We start from the raw sequence: 20,549 nt of genomic DNA, 5'->3' as shown, positions 1-20,549 counted from the left end.
GCGCACCGGTTCGGACAACCACGGAGCCGGAGAGGACTTGCGGACCTTTCGAGTCGTAAGAGGACTTGAGGACCTTTAGAGGCCTAAGAGGACTTGAGGACCTTTAGAGTCATAGGAGGACTTGAGGACCTTTAGAGTCCTAAGAGGACAGAGAGAATCAAGAGAGGACGACAGCGTAGAGAGAAGAGTGTCAGTGGCGAAGTTAGGCTGCATAAGTGCGAAGGAATCGGTTGAAGGGAGGGCTGACAGAACAGAGGAGGCCAGAGAGGAGGGTGAGAGGGAGAGAGGGAGAGAGGGTGAGAGGGAGAGAGGGTGAGAGGGAAAGAAGGTGAGAGGGAAAGAAGGTGAGAGGGAGAGAGGGTGAGAGGGTGTGGATGTTGCGACGGACAGGTGCAGAATCCGTTGTGGGAGGGTTGTTAATTCCAAAAAGTGGGAGAGTGTAAGATATGAAGAAATGGTCAGAAACATGAAGTGGAGTTACAGTGAGGTTTGCTGTAGAGCAGTTTCTGGTGAAAATATAGTCAAGGTGGTTGCCAGCTTTGTGAGTAGGAGGGGAAGGACTTAGAGAGAGAGCAAAGGAAGACAGTAAGAGTAGCAGGTCACATGACTTCTCTGTCTGGATGTTAAAGTCACCCAGCAGGATGAGCAGGGGGGGGGGGGGGGGGGCATTTTCTGGGAAGTTTGATAGGAGGACATTAGTCTCAGTTGTTTAGTCCCAGTTGTTTAGTCTCAGTTGTTTAGTCTCAGTTGTTTGGTCTCAGTTGTTTGGTCCCAGTTGTTTAGTCTCAGTTGTTTAGTCCAATTGTTTAGTCTCAGTTGTTTAGTCCCAGTTGTTTGGTCTCAGTTGTTTGGTCCCAGTTGTTTGGTCTCAGTTGTTTGGTCCCAGTTGTTTAGTCTCAGTTGTTTAGTCTCAGTTGTTTGGTCCAGTTGTTTGGTCTCAGTTGTTTAGTTCCAGTTGTTTGGTCCCTGTTGTTTGGTCTCAGTTGTTTAGTCTCAGTTGTTTAGTCTCAGTTGTTTAGTCCAGTTGTTTGGTTCCAGTTGTTTGGTCTCAGTTGTTTGGTCTCAGTTGTTTGGTCTCAGTTGTTTAGTCTCAGTTGTTTGGTCTCAGTTGTTTGGTCCAGTTGTTTAGTCCAGTTGTTTAGTCTCAGTTGTTTGGTCTCAGTTGTTTAGTTCCAGTTGTTTGGTCCCTGTTGTTTGGTCTCAGTTGTTTAGTCTCAGTTGTTTAGTCTCAGTTGTTTAGTCCAGTTGTTTGGTTCCAGTTGTTTGGTTCCAGTTGTTTGGTCTCAGTTGTTTGGTCTCTGTTGTTTAGTCTCAGTTGTTTAGTCTCAGTTGTTTAGTCTCAGTTGTTTGGTCCCAGTTGTTTAGTCTCAGTTGTTTGGTCCAGTTGTTTGGTCTCAGTTGTTTAGTCTCAGTTGTTTAGTCTTAGTTGTTTAGTCTCAGTTGTTTAGTCCAGTTGTTTAGTCTCAGTTGTTTAGTCTCAGTTGTTTAGTCTCATTTGTTTAGTCCAGTTGTTTAGTCTCAGTTGTTTAGTCTCAGTTGTTTAGTCTCAGTTGTTTAGTCCAGTTGTTTAGTCTCAGTTGTTTAGTCTCAGTTGTTTGGTCTCAGTTGTTTAGTCTCAGTTGTTTAGTCTCAGTTGTTTAGTCTCAGTTGTTTAGTCCAGTTGTTTAGTCTCAGTTGTTTAGTCTCAGTTGTTTGGTCTCAGTTGTTTAGTCTCAGTTGTTTAGTTCCAGTTGTTTAGTCTCAGTTGTTTAGTTCCAGTTGTTTAGTCTCAGTTGTTTAGTTCCAGTTGTTTGGTCTCAGTTGTTTAGTCTCAGTTGTTTAGTTCCAGTTGTTTAGTCTCAGTTGTTTAGTCCCAGTTGTTTAGTCTCAGTTGTTTAGTCTCAGTTGTTTGGTCTCAGTTGTTTAGTCTCAGTTGTTTAGTTCCAGTTGTTTGGTCCCTGTTGTTTGGTCTCAGTTGTTTAGTCTCAGTTGTTTGGTCTCAGTTGTTTAGTCTCAGTTGTTTAGTTCCAGTTGTTTGGTCCCTGTTGTTTAGTCTCAGTTGTTTGGTCCAGTTGTTTGGTCTCAGTTGTTTAGTCTCAGTTGTTTAGTCTTAGTTGTTTAGTCTCAGTTGTTTAGTCCAGTTGTTTAGTCTCAGTTGTTTAGTCTCAGTTGTTTAGTCTCATTTGTTTAGTCCAGTTGTTTAGTCTCAGTTGTTTGGTCTCAGTTGTTTAGTCTCAGTTGTTTAGTCTCAGTTGTTTAGTCCAGTTGTTTAGTCTCAGTTGTTTAGTCTCAGTTGTTTGGTCTCAGTTGTTTAGTCTCAGTTGTTTAGTCTCAGTTGTTTAGTCTCAGTTGTTTAGTCCAGTTGTTTAGTCTCAGTTGTTTAGTCTCAGTTGTTTGGTCTCAGTTGTTTAGTCTCAGTTGTTTAGTTCCAGTTGTTTAGTCTCAGTTGTTTAGTTCCAGTTGTTTAGTCTCAGTTGTTTAGTTCCAGTTGTTTGGTCTCAGTTGTTTAGTCTCAGTTGTTTAGTTCCAGTTGTTTAGTCTCAGTTGTTTAGTCCCAGTTGTTTAGTCTCAGTTGTTTAGTCTCAGTTGTTTGGTCTCAGTTGTTTAGTCTCAGTTGTTTAGTTCCAGTTGTTTGGTCCCTGTTGTTTGGTCTCAGTTGTTTAGTCTCAGTTGTTTGGTCTCAGTTGTTTAGTCTCAGTTGTTTAGTTCCAGTTGTTTGGTCCCTGTTGTTTAGTCTCAGTTGTTTAGTTCCAGTTGTTTGGTCCCTGTTGTTTAGTCTCAGTTGTTTAGTCTCAGTTGTTTAGTCCAGTTGTTTGGTTCCAGTTGTTTGGTCTCAGTTGTTTAGTCTCAGTTGTTTAGTCTCAGTTGTTTGGTCCCAGTTGTTTAGTCTCAGTTGTTTGGTCCAGTTGTTTAGTCCAGTTGTTTAGTCTCAGTTGTTTGGTCCAGTTGTTTGGTCTCAGTTGTTTGGTCTCAGTTGTTTAGTCTCAGTTGTTTGGTCCAGTTGTTTAGTCTCAGTTGTTTAGTCCAGTTGTTTAGTCCCAGTTGTTTGGTCCCTGTTGTTTAGTCTCAGTTGTTTGGTCTCCCAGTTGTTTGGTCTCAGTTGTTTAGTCCCAGTTGTTTAGTCCAGTTGTTTAGTCTCAGTTGTTTAGTCTCAGTTGTTTAGTCCAGTTGTTTAGTCTCAGTTGTTTAGTCTCAGTTGTTTAGTCTCAGTTGTTTAGTCTCAGTTGTTTAGTCCAGTTGTTTAGTCTCAGTTGTTTAGTCTCAGTTGTTTAGTCCAGTTGTTTAGTCCCAGTTGTTTGGTCCCTGTTGTTTAGTCTCAGTTGTTTGGTCTCCCAGTTGTTTAGTCTCAGTTGTTTAGTCCCAGTTGTTTAGTCCAGTTGTTTAGTCTCAGTTGTTTAGTCTCAGTTGTTTAGTCCAGTTGTTTAGTCTCAGTTGTTTAGTCTCAGTTGTTTAGTCTCAGTTGTTTAGTCTCAGTTGTTTAGTCTCAGTTGTGTAGTCTCAGTTGTTTAGTCTCAGTTGTTTAGTCCAGTTGTTTAGTCCAGTTGTTTAGTCTCAGTTGTTTAGTCTCAGTTGTTTAGTCTCAGTTGTTTAGTCCCAGTTGTTTAGTCTCAGTTGTTTAGTCTCAGTTGTTTAGTCTCAGTTGTGTAGTCTCAGTTGTTTAGTCTCAGTTGTTTAGTCCAGTTGTTTAGTCCAGTTGTTTAGTCTCAGTTGTTTAGTCTCAGTTGTTTAGTCTCAGTTGTTTAGTCCCAGTTGTTTAGTCCAGTTGTTTAGTCTCAGTTGTTTAGTCTCAGTTGTTTAGTCCAGTTGTTTAGTCTCAGTTGTTTAGTCCCAGTTGTTTAGTCCAGTTGTTTAGTCTCAGTTGTTTAGTCTCAGTTGTTTAGTCTCAGTTGTTTAGTCTCAGTTGTTTAGTCCCAGTTGTTTGGTCTCAGTTGTTTAGTCCAGTTGTTTAGTCTCAGTTGTTTAGTCTCAGTTGTGTAGTCTCAGTTGTTTAGTCTCAGTTGTTTAGTCTCAGTTGTTTAGTCCAGTTGTTTAGTCTCAGTTGTTTAGTCTCAGTTGTTTAGTCTCAGTTGTTTAGTCCCAGTTGTTTGGGCTCAGTTGTTTAGTCCAGTTGTTTAGTCTCAGTTGTTTAGTCCCAGTTGTTTGGTCTCAGTTGTTTAGTCCAGTTGTTTGGTCTCAGTTGTTTAGTCTCAGTTGTTTAGTCTCAGTTGTTTAGTCTCAGTTGTTTAGTCTCAGTTGTGTAGTCTCAGTTGTTTAGTCTCAGTTGTTTAGTCCAGTTGTTTAGTCTCAGTTGTTTAGTCTCAGTTGTGTAGTCTCAGTTGTTTAGTCTCAGTTGTTTAGTCTCAGTTGTTTAGTCCAGTTGTTTAGTCTCAGTTGTTTAGTCTCAGTTGTTTAGTCTCAGTTGTTTAGTCCCAGTTGTTTGGGCTCAGTTGTTTAGTCCAGTTGTTTAGTCTCAGTTGTTTAGTCCCAGTTGTTTGGTCTCAGTTGTTTAGTCTCAGTTGTTTGGTCTCAGTTGTTTAGTCTCAGTTGTTTAGTCTCAGTTGTTTAGTCTCAGTTGTTTAGTCCAGTTGTTTGGGCTCAGTTGTTTAGTCCCAGTTGTTTGGTCTCAGTTGTTTAGTCTCAGTTGTTTAGTCTCAGTTGTTTAGTCTCAGTTGTGTAGTCTCAGTTGTTTAGTCTCAGTTGTTTAGTCCAGTTGTTTAGTCTCAGTTGTTTAGTCCAGTTGTTTAGTCTCAGTTGTTTAGTCCAGTTGTTTAGTCTCAGTTGTTTAGTCCCAGTTGTTTGGTCTCAGTTGTTTAGTCCAGTTGTTTAGTCTAACTAAATCAAGCGTTTGGTACAGAATATCTTACCTTTTAATCCCTTCTGAGGGCACACTTATGTAGCTGGCTACCTGTACTGTGTGTGTATACAAAGTATAAGCAAAAATATCACCAACACTACATCCAGCCAAACTATTGTTTCCCAGAGAGAATTGTGAAATACCTTTGATGAAAATCTGGGGCTTCGCTTTGTCCACAAACTAAAAGTGCTGTCACTCTCATTTGGATTGCTTTCGACAGCTCCCATTGGCTCGCACGATTACAAGGAGGGCTCTTAAACTGAAATCGGACTGCGTAAGGCGGAGATGATGCCAAGATATACAAATAGATAATACATGATGGACCAAAAGCATTATTTTGGTTTATTTACTGTATGTTATGCTGTATGTGGATGTTTTGAACACCATTAGTGATATTAAAGAAAAATAAATAGCGTGTTACATGAGAAAATTGCAATATCACACACAAACGCATGATTTGGAGATTGGCCTGAACGGTCTGTACTAAAACCTCAGAAATTGTTCTGATTCACTTGATCAAAGTCAGGCTTTGCAGAGAGCGTTAACATTCAGCTGCGTCGCTCTAAAGGGATCATCTTCCTGGAAGTGCTTTGTGTTTCGCTCTATAAGCATCTTAACTAATCTCTCAAGTGTTTCTTTATTATAACACCAACATTATTCAAATAGAGGAGATGTGCTCGTTTTAGTATGGAAACTTTCTCAATTTTAATTATTTTACAAAAATATTTACATTATTTTACTGCACACCTGCAATTAATTATTAATGTTCTTCTCAGCATCATGAACGGTTCGGGGCCATTTTGCTTCCTCATTATCTGGAAATGCATGAATCATGTCTTCTTCTTCTTCTGCTCACAGCAGCCAATCAGACGCCTCCGAGGGCAGAATCCAGCACATTCCTCCTTAATAAGGTTGATTACTGCGAAGTAAACATAACGTTTTACTGGAGAGTTTGAATCCAACAAGTCCTGCAGACAGCGGAACGAACAGGCTGTTAAAAAGAAAGAAGTCTCAGGAGTCTAACGAAGGATACCAGCTCACCAGAACATGCTAACACGTAGCGCTCAGAATGAGTTCACAGTTCACTCGGCTCACTTTTATTTCAGGGACGAGCGATTCAGACTTAAAACCACGATGGCTCCAACTCTGTGTTTGATGTGTTCAAGATGATGGAGTTCAGTTCACTCACTTCGTCAGTTGGTTTAGGAAAAGGTAGGTTTAGGAAAAGATCGTAAAATACTTAGTTAGGTTCAGGAAATGATCGTAAAATACTTAGTTAAATTAAAGAAAAGATCATAAAATACTTAGGTTCAAGAAAAGATTTTAAAATACTTAGTTAGGTTTAGGAAAAGATCGCAAAATACAAAGTTAGGTTCAGGACAAGATCGTAAAATACTTAGTTAGGTTCTTAGTTCTTAGTTAGGTTCAAGAAAAGATCGTAAAATACTTAGTTAGGTTCAGGAAATGATCGTAAAATACTTAGTTAGGTTTAGGAAAAGATCGTAAAAAACTAAGATTCAGGACAAGATCGTAAAATACTTAGTTAGGTTTAGGAAAAGATCGTAAAATACTAAGTTAGGTTCAAGAAAAGATCGTAAAATACTTAGTTAGGTTTAAGAAAAGATCATAAAATAATTAGGTTCAAGAAAAGGTTGTACAAAACTAAGATTCAGGACAAGATCGTAAAATACTTAGGTTCAAGAAAAGATCGTAAAATACTTAGTTAAATTAAAGAAAAGATCGTACAAAATTAAGATTCAGGACAAGATCGTAAAATACTTAGTTAGGTTGAGGAAAAGATCGTAAAATACTTAGGTTTAAGAAAAGATCGTAAAATACTTAGTTAGGTTTAGGAAAAGATCGTACAATACTAAGTTAGGTTCAGGACAAGATCGTAAAATACTTAGTTAGGTTCAGGAAATGATCGTAAAATACTTAGTTAAATTAAAGAAAAGATCGTACAAAACTAAGATTCAGGACAAGATCGTAAAATACTTAGGTTCAAGAAAAGATCGTACAAAACTAAGGTTCAAGAAAACATCGTAAAATACTTAGTTAGGTTTAGGAAAAGATCGTAAAATACTAAGTTAGGTTCAGGACAAGATCATAAAATACTTAGTTAGGTTCAAGAAAAGATCGTAAAATACTTAGTTAGGTTCAGGAAATGATCGTAAAATACTTAGTTAAATTAAAGAAAAGATCGTACAAAACTAAGGTTCAAGAAAAGATCTTTTTAGGGTAAAATAAATAGTGTTGTAGACGAATGAATCCACGTTGACGAAAGTCGTCTGCTGGGTTCTTGTGTTCTGCTGATTAATCACGTGGATTAAATATCAATTGATGTTGTGGGCTAGCACCGATATTTAATATGTGAATGAATTTTAAACACAAATAGGCAACTCTGTTCTCTAAACACTTTGGATCCTTCTGCGGTTGTTAAACTGCCTAATGGGTTTACTTCCTGTCCTTCCTTCCCTTGGTATTCACATCCAGCTTCCATCTCTCTTTCTCTCCCCTCGTCAACGCTTTCAGACTCTATGACGGTTCAGAGAGGAAAGAAGCTCAACATCTCCATCCAGGAACACATGGCCATCGACGTTTGCCCTGGGCCCATCAGACCCATCCGACAGATCTCCGCCTACTTTCCCCGGAGGTCCCCCACCTCGCCGGGCCCCGCCTCCCCGCGGGCCCTCAGCCCCGGCTCCGTGGCCTCCGGGATGGGCGGCGCTCACCTCCTATCTCCTCTGCTGGCCCACGGCCGGCCCGGCGGCGGCGGCTCTTTGGCGCTGACCAGCAGCGTGGACACGTCGGTGGAGATCGACAGCTCCGACAGTGACGACTGCAGTGAGCCTCGCTGCCGGCATGTGCGTGTCTGTGTGTGTGCGTTTGTGTGACTGTGCACCTCCACACGCCTGCAGCCACGTTCCTGCATAATTCGCCATGTTTCGCCTTGCAGCACCAATTTAAAAACAATTTCCTGAATAACCGCAAATAGTTCTGAAAAGTCAAAGCTGCATTCTCTCTAATGCCCAGCAGGGGGCGACTCCTTCGGATGTAAAAATAAGTCTTTTTTCAAATAAATCTGATAAAATGTCCTAACTTCTCACTTCATTTAATATCTCAGTAAACGGCTGAAGGCTGAGATGCCAACAGATTTAAAAAAAGTAAGCGTTGAAAACCTGGACTAAGCCTGGACTAAGCCCAGCCTAAACCCGGACTAAGCCTGGACTAAACCTGGACTAGGCCTGGACTAAACCTGGATTAAACTAAACCGTGATTAAACCTGGATTAAACTAAACCTGGATTAAACCTGGACTAAACTAAACCTGGATTAAATCTGGACTAAGACTAGACTAAAACTGGACTAACCATGTACTAAGCCTGGACTAAACATGTACTAGGTCTGGACTAAACTAAACCTGGACTAAGCCTAGACTAAACCTGGCTCTGCTGCGGTGCTGTAGGCACGTTGGATTCAAAGACTTTCACAGGTATTATGGTATGAAATAAAACCGTACTGGTTGCCTTGTTGGTTACCAGTCTGTATCAACAGGAGGTGTAAACATGGTGAATATCATGCTCACAGTAAAATGATTAAATAAAAAATGCACACTTTAATAATGAAATCTTAAATATTTCAGCATGGATGTTGATCTGATCTGAGATCTGCTGAAGGGGATGTGGAGCTGCTGCAGATCGATCAATGAACACGAACACCAGAGTCCACTTTCAGAGATGCAACTGCTGAATAATTCACGTGTTTAAGTCAGAATAACATGAATAATGCAGCCACTCCACCTCGACTCGGAGTTTAACTGATTACCTGATTAACTAAGACGGCTCTTTGGAGACGCCTCGTTGGGTTGGAGTTGGCCTTCAGGTTTTCATCATCTCGCTGAATGAATAAAAGAGGAGCTTTCTGAGGGCAACAAGACTACGCTCCGATGAGAGGCTGATCTCAGAGCTGCTGGATGTCGTTTTTTTCATTTAATTTGACATGAATTTATCAACCAGATTTGTTTTGAAGTCACTGGCTGATGGTTTTATTAGTTTTATCATAAAATGAGGTTCAGCAGAGTGTCACAGTTTGACATGTGCGTCCCTACGTGGTCATTCTTCTTCTTCTGTGTCTCTTCATGGTCGCCCCGTGCCATCGTGGTGGAAGTGACTGGAGTCAGAGTCTTTGTGGTGGAGATGTCCTGCAGAGGCTCACTGCACTGCAGTGCTGGAGCTGCGTTTATTGGTGCAGTGTGTTTCACAGCAGTCAGCTGGGTGTGTTAAACAAGAGCCTGCAGATTCGGGTAAAAACCGGAGGACTGCAGTGGAGTCTCTCTTCTCTCTGCATGTTAGCAGTACAAGTACTTCATACCTGTAATTACAGCAGGTACTCGAGTTAATGCATTGAGCACAGTTATGTTCCACATCCATCATGTTTTTAGGCTTCGAGCCGTTTCCCTGCAGACGAGCAGCGTTTCAGAGATGAGGTGCACATCAAGGTGACACTGACATCTATTTCATTTAATTCACTCATGGAGGAGAAATATATTGTCGCCGAGACACAGAACCACTACACACAGCCCCTGTCCATGGTGTGTCGTTTCACGTCTTTTTGTCGTCATCTTGTGTCTCTTTGTAGTCATCTTGTGTCTCTTTGTAGTCATTTTGTGTCTCTTTGTAGTCATCTTGTGTCTCTTTGTCGTCATCTTGTGTCTCTTTGTAGTCATCTTGTGTCTCTTTGTAGTCATTTTGTGTCTCTTTGTAGTCATCTTGTGTCTCTTTATCGTCATCTTGTGTCTCTTTGTCGTCATCTTGTGTCTCTTTGTAGTCATCTTGTGTCTCTTTGTAGTCATCTTGTGTCTCTTTATCGTCATCTTGTGTCTCTTTGTTGTCATCTTGTGTCTCTTTGTAGTCATCTTGTGTCTCTTTGTAGTCATCTTGTGTCTCTTTGTTGTCATCTTGTGTCTCTTTGTAGTCATCTTGTGTCTCTTTGTAGTCATCTTGTGTCTCTTTGTAGTCATCTTGTGTCTCTTTGTCGTCATCTTGTGTCTCTTTATCGTCATCTTGTGTCTCTTTGTAGTCATCTTGTGTCTCTTTATCGTCATCTTGTGTCTCTTTATCGTCATCTTGTGTCTCTTTGTAGTCATCTTGTGTCTCTTTATCGTCATCTTGTGTCTCTTTGTAGTCATCTTGTGTCTCTTTATCGTCATCTTGTGTCTCTTTGTAGTCATCTTGTGTCTCTTTGTAGTCATCTTGTGTCTCTTTGTTGTCATCTTGTGTCTCTTTGTAGTCATCTTGTGTCTCTTTGTAGTCATCTTGTGTCTCTTTGTAGTCATCTTGTGTCTCTTTGTAGTCATCTTGTGTCTCTTTGTAGTCATCTTGTGTCTCTTTATCGTCATCTTGTGTCTCTTTGTAGTCATCTTGTGTCTCTTTGTAGTCATCTTGTGTCTCTTTGTTGTCATCTTGTGTCTCTTTATCGTCATCTTGTGTCTATTTGTAGTCATCTTGTGTCTCTTTGTAGTCATCTTGTGTCTCTTTGTTGTCATCTTGTGTCTCTTTATCGTCATCTTGTGTCTCTTTGTAGTCATCTTGTGTCTCTTTGTTGTCATCTTGTGTCTCTTTGTTGTCATCTTGTGTCTCTTTGTAGTCATCTTGTGTCTCTTTGTTGTCATCTTGTGTCTCTTTGTAGTCATCTTGTGTCTCTTTGTTGTCATCTTGTGTCTCTTTGTAGTCATCTTGTGTCTCTTTGTTGTCATCTTGTGTCTCTTTGTAGTCATCTTGTGTCTCTTTGTTGTCATCTTGTGTCTCTTTGTAGTCATCTTGTGTCTCTTTGTTGTCATCTTGTGTCTCTTTGTAGTCATCTTGTGTCTCTTTGTAGTCATCTTGTGTCTCTTTGTAGTCATCTTGTGTCTCTTTGTTGTCATCTTGTGTCTCTTTATATTCATGTTGTGTCTCTTTGTTGTCATCTTGTGTCTCTTTATAGTCATCTTGTGTCTCTTTGTAGTCATCTTGTGTCTCTTTGTTGTCATCTTGTGTCTCGTTGTTGTCATCTTGTGTCTCTTTGTAGTCATCTTGTGTCTCTTTGTAGTCATCTTGTGTCTCTTTGTTGTCATCTTGTGTCTCTTTGTTGTCATCTTGTGTCTCTTTATCGTCATCTTGTGTCTCTTTGTAGTCATCTTGTGTCTCTTTGTAGTCATCTTGTGTCTCTTTGTTGTCATCTTGTGTCTCTTTGTAGTCATCTTGTGTCTCTTTGTTGTCATCTTGTGTCTCTTTATCGTCATCTTGTGTCTCTTTGTAGTCATCTTGTGTCTCTTTGTAGTCATCTTGTGTCTCTTTGTTGTCATCTTGTGTCTCTTTGTTGTCATCTTGTGTCTCTTTGTTGTCATCTTGTGTCTCTTTATCGTCATCTTGTGTCTCTTTGTAGTCATCTTGTGTCTCTTTGTAGTCATCTTGTGTCTCTTTGTTGTCATCTTGTGTCTCTTTATCGTCATCTTGTGTCTCTTTGTAGTCATCTTGTGTCTCTTTATCGTCATCTTGTGTCTCTTTGTAGTCATCTTGTGTCTCTTTGTTGTCATCTTGTGTCTCTTTGTAGTCATCTTGTGTCTCTTTGTTGTCATCTTGTGTCTCTTTGTTGTCATCTTGTGTCTCTTTGTAGTCATCTTGTGTCTCTTTGTTGTCATCTTGTGTCTCTTTGTAGTCATCTTGTGTCTCTTTGTTGTCATCTTGTGTCTCTTTATCGTCATCTTGTGTCTCTTTGTAGTCATCTTGTGTCTCTTTGTTGTCATCTTGTGTCTCTTTATCGTCATCTTGTGTCTCTTTGTAGTCATCTTGTGTCTCTTTGTAGTCATCTTGTGTCTCTTTGTTGTCATCTTGTGTCTCTTTATCGTCATCTTGTGTCTCTTTGTAGTCATCTTGTGTCTCTTTGTTGTCATCTTGTGTCTCTTTGTAGTCATCTTGTGTCTCTTTGTTGTCATCTTGTGTCTCTTTGTTGTCATCTTGTGTCTCTTTGTTGTCATCTTGTGTCTCTTTATCGTCATCTTGTGTCTCTTTGTTGTCATCTTGTGTCTCTTTGTTGTCATCTTGTGTCTCTTTGTTGTCATCTTGTGTCTCTTTATTGTCATCTTGTGTCTCTTTGTTGTCATCTTGTGTCTCTTTGTTGTCATCTTGTGTCTCTTTGTTGTCATCTTGTGTCTCTTTATCGTCATCTTGTGTCTCTTTGTAGTCATCTTGTGTCTCTTTATAGTCATCTTGTGTCTCTTTATTGTCATCTTGTGTCTCTTTGTTGTCATCTTGTGTCTCTTTATTGTCATCTTGTGTCTCTTTATTGTCATCTTGTGTCTCTTTGTTGTCATCTTGTGTCTCTTTATAGTCATCTTGTGTCTCTTTATTGTCATCTTGTGTCTCTTTGTTGTCATCTTGTGTCTCTTTATTGTCATCTTGTGTCTCTTTGTTGTCATCTTGTGTCTCTTTGTTGTCAGTTTGAATGTCTATTGTTTTCTGTTTTTCGGGAGTCTACTGCGTCTCTCTGTTGTAATTTATTTGTCTTATAAATGTCTTCGTAGTTGTTTTATGTGTCTTTTTGTGTTTGTTTCACGTGTCTGTAGTTGCTTTGTGTCTCTTTGTATTTGTTTTGCGTGTCTTTGTTGTCGAGCAGGATGTGGACACAGTCCAGGTTCATGAACATTCTTACAGTTTAGCATATGAATCCAATATGTTGTGTAAGCAGCGGTTTGTTGGCGCTGATGCCAAAAATAGATGTTTGTTCTAATCCCTGCAAATCACAGTCTGTATGTATCGTCTTATATAACAGTACTGGAAGAACACGTGTGTGTGTGTGTGTGTGTGTGTGTGTGTGTGTGTGTGTGTTGTATCAACAGGTCCCTTTATATGCAGAACAAATTGTAAGACGCCTGACGAATGTGTCTCCTCTCCCTCTGACAGGATGTTCCGTGTTGACGTGTGATGTGTTGTGTTCGGCTGTGTGTGTGTGTGTGTGTGTGTGTGTGTGTGTGTGTGTGTGTGTGTGTGCTCAGCTTCATGTGACAGCTGCCGCTCCACTAAATTGGATGTCCATCCCCTGAATGCACAATGAGATATTTGTCTGTTCTCTCGCATGCTTTGTAATTGATCCTATTTGAACGATGTCATTATATTTTGGGATGCCGCTGAGGCAGCGCTTGTCATCCCGTGTGTCTCCTGTGTTTCCCACCAGCTGCTCTGGGAACGCTGGAGTTTGAGCTGCGGTACGAGAGGAGCTCCAGCCAGCTGCACTGCACTGTGCTCCGGGCGAAGGTGAGGACGCTCCACGGCCTCCGCTGCGCTGCCTTCAGGCTCTCCAGGTGCACCTTCTGGACCCGGAGAGCCTGATTAGTTCCATTCAGACACAAGAGGCTCGTTGGATCGTTTCAATGTGGGAAACAGAACCAGCTGAAACCACTGGTGCATTAAATATGTCTTCATCTCACTAAAAAACCTATATTCTCACTTTTACTATTTACTATTAGCTATTTACTATTTACTATTTGCTATATGCTATGTGCTATTTGCTATTTACTATTAGCTATTGTGTGTGTACGTGTGTGTGTAGGTGTGTGTGTGTGTTTAAACCCGGACTCCGCCTCTCTTTGTACTACGTTCATATCGATCTACTCGTCTAGATTCAAACCAACGCAGTCAAACAGACTCTCTTAAGACCGGATCTGGTCCAGTGTCTGTTGAACCGGACCAGGTCTCTGCTCCACGGATCAGGTCTCTGCTCCACGGACCAGGTCTCTGCTCCACGGATCAGGTCTCTGCTCCACGGATCAGGTCTCTGCTCCACGGACCAGGTCTCTGCTCCACGGATCAGGTCTCTGCTCCACGGATCAGGTCTCTGCTCCACGGATCAGGTCTCTGCTCCACGGACCAGGTCTCTGCTCCACGGCGAGGGAACAGAGTCATGACTCAGACCATTAAAGAGCTGAGGGACCCACCAGGTGTCCAGGTGTGTCCCTCATGCTTATGGTTCACAGCTGAGCTGATTTTTGTCCTGCGACACATGACGGTGAAAAGAGCCTTTTTGTGTGAGTGAACGTTGCTCAGGAGGAAGTCTCAGGCTCAGCACAGAAATACCTTCGGGCACATTATTAATATTTGACACCACGGCCTCCTTATTCCTCCTCTCGGTGGAGGAGAATAAAGGAGGAACCGATGACTCACGGAGGATGTACTGGATTTACCTCAATATCTGAGGAGATAACCGTCTTTATGCTCTGATTATATAAAACACAGCATTTCTTTGTAATCTCGCTTCATAAACTCTATACTGTGTATAGATGAATATAGAATTATAGTATAAGATCATAACTGGTGATAAAATAATCCCTTTCCAGATGTGCAATTTCCAAACTAACCAATTAGTCTTTTTTCTTAAAATCTCATAAACTCTTGTAACTAATAATACAACGTTGGGTTTGACACTTACGATCTTCCCCTGAACGCAAACAGACGAACACTTCTAATCCATATATTTCAATATGTTTGGTCTACACGTTCCTTGTGTCACTCGTAGCTCCGCTGGTGGCTGATTTGATGTGTTTGTTCCGTGTGAACGCCGAATACAAAGAGCATCGATGAGAAAAGATAAATACTGCGTCCATCGTCCTCGTAGCCCGAGACCATGTTTTCATGAAACCAGATTTAAAGGTTGACTATGAGACAGGAAGAGCAGCTCTATTTCATTTATGTGGTCTTTCCTCTCTACGGTGGCCCTGGTAGGACATCTCTAGACCCTGTTGATGGCTGACTGCCCCCCACCAAGGAATGAGCCCCCTTAGAGTAGATACTTTATTTGGATCTCTGCTCTGCCGGTCCCGTCCTCCATCTCCGTCGCACCTCATATAGGGGAGCGACCCAACACCCCTGATCCCTACAGCTGAGGCCAAGTAGGCCTGTTCCCTGAGCCCCCCTAACCACGCCCCCTAACCACGCCCCTAACCACGCCCCCTAACCACACTGACGTCAAGGTGTCGGCCTTGGTTTCATGTTGAATGCCAATTGCACATAATTGAGATGCTGAGAAACTAATTGCTAACAGATGCCTCCACTTATGTTGATTAAGATAACATGCTGACATTTAGCATGAAATATTTATCTATATAGATATATAAATATATATTTATATATCTATATATAGCTCATGGGGATGAGTGGTCGTCCCATAACCACAAGGTACCCGGTTCGATGCCTCCTCTCCCCATAGTGTCCTTGAGCAAGGCACTGAACCCCCAGTTGCTCCCCGGGGACTTCACAGCAGCCCACCGCTCCTTAATAACTAAGGATAGGACAGATTTCATTCATGTATATGCAATATGACAATAAAATAAGGTTTTTAAGTTTATATAAATATTATATCTCTATATATCTATATGAATACACGTCTACACATGACAGTAACTACGTGGTTTCTGTCCACAGGGTCTGAAGTCCATGGACTTCAATGGTTTGTCCGACCCGTACGTTAAACTGCACCTGCTGCCCGGAGCCTGCAAGGTGAGTCAGACGGACATGGTTTATATTATTATACTAACATGATTATATAATCATTATTATACTAACATGATTATATAATCATTATTATACTAATATGATGGGGGGGGGTCTTAACCAGAAGTCAGCAATTAAATTAGGACTTTTTACAACGAACAAAAGGCAGGAAGGTATATTTTTAAAATGTGCAGTATTGTTCCTGCTGGTTTTACTGATCATTCTTTGCTTTTATGTCATGTTTTTATTAGAAACATTTTACCCAAGAGCGCACATTGGCATTTTAATTCAGTTTTAACTTTTGATAAAAAATTTAGAGAGGTTCTTATTTGTTGTTGGCTGAGGAAGAGTGATTTTAGTAGTCTTAGGCAGTGGTGGGACCGTGGTAAGATTGAGATTAGGCTTCTTTGTCAGCAGCATACTTTCAACGTCACCCGAGACATCACCAGATCTATGAAGGACCTGGAGACTGATATAGTGGACCTAGAGAGTTTAAGTGAGTCCACAGGAGATCGAGGACATATTGAAGTCCTCAAAGGAAAAAAGGTGGCTTTGGCCGACTTGTTAGACGTTAAAGTTCAGGGTGCACTGGTCAGGTCCCGATTCCAGACCATCACGGATATGGACACTCCCTCTAGCTTCTTCTTTGGCCTGGAGAGCAGGAGTGGGCAGAGGAGGGTAATCCACTCACTGTTAGGAGACGCAGGGCAGCCAGTTGTGGAACCAAGCCAGATCAGGAGGCGAGCGGTGGGCTTTTACTCCTCCCTGTATACCAGTGAGTACAGGGAGGAGGAGTCATTAATGGAGGGGTTCTGTGGGGAGCTGCCTCAGGTCTCTGAGGAGACCAATGAGGAGCTCTGTAGGCCCATAAGCCTGCAGGAGCTGAAGGCCGCCTTGCAGGGCATGCAGGGACGGCGTGCTCCCGGCCTTGATGGCCTCACTGCCGAATTCTATAACATCTTCTGGGACATATTTGCGAGGGACATCTTGGATGTTTTTAATGAGAGTCTGGCCTCTGGTTCCATGCCGATGTCCTGCCGGAGAGCAGTGATAACACTCCTGCCAAAAAAAGGAAACCTGGAGGACATCGGAAACTGGCGTCCTGTGTCTCTGCTGTGTGTGGATTACAAGCTTCTGTCCAAAGTCTTCGCCTCCAGGCTGAGGGAAGCTATGGAGCAGGTCATCCATCGGGACCAGACCTATTGTGTACCCGGCAGGTCCATGGTAGACAATGTCTACCTCATTCGGGATGTTCTGGAGGTCTCCAGCTCGTTGGGTATTAACATTGGTCTGATTTCTCTAGATCAGGAAAAGGCTTTTGACCGCGTTGAACACAGCTTCCTCTGGAAAGTCCTGGGGAAGTTTGGGTTCAGCGCTGGCTTCATAGCTAAGATCAAGGTGTTGTACAATGAGGTTGAGAGTGTGCTGAAGATAAACGGCAGTCTGTGTGCTCCTTTGAGAGTGGGTAGAGGGGTCCGGCAGGGATGTGCTCTGTCCGGGATGCTCTATGCACTCTCCATGGAGCCCCTCCTTATCAAGATACGCTCTAGCCTGCAAGGACTGGTTTTACCTGGTTTTAATGAGAAAATGATTTTATCGGCTTATGCCGACGATATTGTTGTTTTTATTAAGGACCAGAGGGATGCAGACCTTTTAACTAACATTGTAGAGGGTTTTAGCAGGACATCGGCAGCGAGGGTGAACTGGAAGAAAAGTGAGGCCCTCGCTGTCGGTGAATGGTGTGGCGGCCTCCCAGTCCTTCCCCAGAAACTAGTGTGGAGGAAGGACGGTTTTAAATATCTGGGGATACATCTCGGACAGGAAAATGTGGTCCAAAAAAATTGTGAGGGCGTCACAGAAAAGATTGAGGGAAAACTTTCCAAGTGGAAGTGGCTGCTCCCTCAGATGTCTTTTAAAGGTAGAGCACTGGTTTTAAATAATCTTATCGCATCCCAGCTGTGGCACCGCCTAACATGCCTAGACCCTCCCTCAGGCTTTCTAGCCAACATACAAAAAAAAATGGTGGATTTTTTTTGGGAGGGTCTACACTGGGTGCCACAAGGGGTGCTGTTTTTAGCCGGAGAGGAGGGGGGACAGGGCCTGGTCCACCTGGCCAGCCGGACAGCCACTTTTAGAATTCAGTTTGTTTAAAATTACCTGACTAGTCCGGAGTTTTTAGTGTGGCGAGATGTGGCCAGCTGCATCCTCAGACGTGCTAACAACCTGGGGCTGGATACTGCTCTGTTTTTAATGGATTCTAGCATTTTAAAGTGAAGTGGGCTGCCTCCGTTTTATCAGGGTGTTTTTAAGTCGTGGGCCCTTTTTACTCGTGAAAGATGCCCACAGTCTAACTCTCTGTACTGGTTGCTGAGAGAACCATAGATTCACAGGGCCAAGCTGGACATCAGCAGCAGCGTCACCCCTGGACTGACGGGGGCGCTGCTGAGGTCGCGGACCCTGTGCCTGCAGCAGCTAGTGGATGCAGTGGGGCCGACGCTGAGCGACCCCCCGGCCCTGGGCGCTCTGCTGGGTCTGCATTCTGTCCGGGTGGCGAGGAGGCTCCTGGAGCTGTGGAGACAGAGGCTGACTGGGAAGGAGAGGAGCCTCCTCATGGACTACAGCCGAGGACAAGTCGAGCCGGACCCTGCAGACCCTTTCCCCGAGATCTCCCTGAGCCCAGGGCTAGGGGAACTCACCGGCCCCCTGCTTGCTACGACGTGTCCGGAAGCAATGACATTACACAAAGCGGACAAAAAGACGGTGTATTTTAATTGTGTCAAGAGCACCAACAGGTCCGGACTGTGCAACAGGCCTCCCACCCAGTCAGAGAGACTGGGACAAGGCGGACCTGGCCCACAGTGGAGGATTTTATATAAACCTCCCCTCAAGAAACGAACGGCCGACCTCCAGTGGAGGATTTTACACGGTGCTGTCGCCTGCAACGCTTTTATCTCCGTTCTTAATCCCGCTGTCCTGAGCCGGTGCCCCTTCTGTGACCTTCGAGAGACTATCTACCATGTTTTTACTGAGTGCAAGAGACTTTCAGGTTTCTTCTCTCTTTTAACATTGTTTTTTAGTCTTTTTAATGTGGTTTTTACTGAGAAGGTTTTTATCATGGGAGCTGCCTACAAAAAACCAGAAAAGGAAAAGTGGCAGCTCCTCAACTACCTTTCTGGGGAAGCCAAAATGGCCATTTATTTAAGCAGGAAAAAGCGAGTGGAGAACAGGGAGGGGCAGGAGAACAGGGAGGGACAGGAGAACAGGGAGGGGCAGGAGAACAGGGAGGGGCAGGAGGCCAGGGAGGGGCAGGAGAACAGGGAGGGACAGGAGAACAGGGAGGGGCAGGAGAACAGGGAGGGGCAGGAGGCCAGGGAGGGGCAGGAGAACAGGGAGGGGCAGGAGAACAGGGAGGGGCAGGAGGCCAGGGAGGGGCAGGAGAACAGGGAGGGGCAGGAGAACAGGGAGGGGCAGGAGGCCAGGGAGGGGCAGGAGAACAGGGAGGCGCAGGAGAACAGGGAGGGGCAGGAGGCCAGGGAGGGGCAGGAGAACAGGGAGGCGCAGGAGAACAGGGAGGGGCAGGAGGCCAGGGAGGGGCAGGAGAACAGGGAGGGGCAGGAGAACAGGGAGGGGCAGGAGGCCAGGGAGGGGCAGGAGAACAGGGAGGGGCAGGAGGCCAGGGAGGGGCAGGAGAACAGGGAGGGGCAGGAGAACAGGGAGGGGCAGGAGGCCAGGGAGGGGCAGGAGAACAGGGAGGGGCAGGAGGCCAGGGAGGGGCAGGAGAACAGGGAGGGGCAGGAGAACAGGGAGGGGCAGGAGGCCAGGGAGGGGCAGGAGAACAGGGAGGCGCAGGAGAACAGGGAGGGGCAGGAGGCCAGGGAGGGGCAGGAGAACAGGGAGGGGCAGGAGAACAGGGAGGGGCAGGAGGCCAGGGAGGGGCAGGAGAACAGGGAGGGGCAGGAGAACAGGGAGGGGCAGGAGGCCAGGGAGGGGCAGGAGAACAGGGAGGGGCAGGAGAACAGGGAGGGGCAGGAGAACAGGGAGGGGCAGGAGGCCAGGGAGGGGCAGGAGAACAGGGAGGGGCAGGAGAACAGGGAGGGGCAGGAGAACAGGGCAGTGTGGCTCTGTAACATCAGAGCCAGACTCTGGCTGGAGTTCCGGTTTTATAAGCACATTGGAGACTTGGATGCTTTTAAACAACGTTGGTGTTTTAAAGACCTTGTTTGTTCTGTGGTGTTTGCGCAGTTTTTTTATCAGATTATTTATTTTTTAAGACCTGTGATTTAAAAAAACAAAAACATTGTAAAATTATTATTGTGTGAATAAAGTGTTTTTCAAAAATCAAAAAAAAAAATCTCCTACCTGTCTGTCTCTCTTCTACCTGTCTCTCTCTCTTTCCTACCTGTCTGTTTCTCTCCTACCTGTCTCTCTCTCTCCTACTCTCTCTCTCGCCTACCTGTCTGTTTCTCTCCTACCTGTCTCTCTCTCTCCTACTCTCTCTCTCGCCTACCTGTCTGTTTCTCTCCTACCTGTCTCTCTCTCTCTCCTACCTGTCTGTTTCTCTCTCCTACTCTCTCTCTCCTACCTGTCCCTCTCTCTCTCCTACCTGTCTGTCTCTCTCCTACCTGTCTGTTTCTCTCTCCTACTCTCTCTCTCCTACCTGTCCCTCTCTCTCTCCTACCTGTCTGTCTCTCTGTCCTTCAGGCCAACAAGCTGAAGACAAAGACGATCCGTAACTGTTTGAATCCAGTTTGGAATGAAACGCTCGTTTACATCGGAATCACAGAAGAAGACATGCAGAGGAAGACACTCAGGTGTGTGTGTGTTAAACACAATCAGGGTGTTTCAATGAAGGTTAGATTGTTGTCCCCTCCTGTTTCCTTGTTTCCTCTCCTGTCTCCTTGTCTCCTCCCCTGTCTCCTCCCCTGTTTCCTTGTCTCCTCTCTCTTGTCTCCTCTCCTCTCTACTCTCTCTTTCCGGTTCCGGTGAGCGTGGTGGAGGATATGCGAGTGGCGGGTTGTTTGAACCAGTAGGTGGATAGTGTCCCTGGTTCTACCAGGTGAACCTCACGTGCTGACCAGGTGAGTCTACAACTGTTCACCTGACTTTGTGTTGATCGAGGTGCTCTCGGAGGAATGGCGTCCTCCGGGGCGCCGCCTCCGTCGCTCCGGCAGGGCGTGAGGATCATGCCGCCGCATAGCGGCGTTACCGTGGAGGA

At 44.0% G+C, this 20,549-nt stretch overlaps 1 protein-coding gene across 1 annotated transcript in view; it reads left to right on the top strand.

Moving 5' to 3' along the window:
- Positions 1 to 7,350: 7,350 nt before the first annotated feature.
- The window catches only part of doc2a (double C2-like domains, alpha), a 32,289-nt gene continuing 19,090 nt past the window's right edge, over positions 7,351 to 20,549 (top strand). Inside the window, exons 1-4 of the mRNA XM_034539464.1 lie at positions 7,351 to 7,657; positions 13,023 to 13,102; positions 15,266 to 15,340; positions 20,036 to 20,145. Of these exons, the coding sequence (XP_034395355.1) occupies positions 7,351 to 7,657; positions 13,023 to 13,102; positions 15,266 to 15,340; positions 20,036 to 20,145 (572 nt within the window). The remainder of the gene's footprint in view (positions 7,658 to 13,022; positions 13,103 to 15,265; positions 15,341 to 20,035; positions 20,146 to 20,549) is intronic.

Source organism: Cyclopterus lumpus, chromosome 8 (assembly GCF_009769545.1).
Source record: "Cyclopterus lumpus isolate fCycLum1 chromosome 8, fCycLum1.pri, whole genome shotgun sequence".
NCBI classification, from domain to species: domain Eukaryota; kingdom Metazoa; phylum Chordata; class Actinopteri; order Perciformes; family Cyclopteridae; genus Cyclopterus; species Cyclopterus lumpus.
This window is presented reverse-complemented; position numbering and strand designations above follow the sequence as displayed.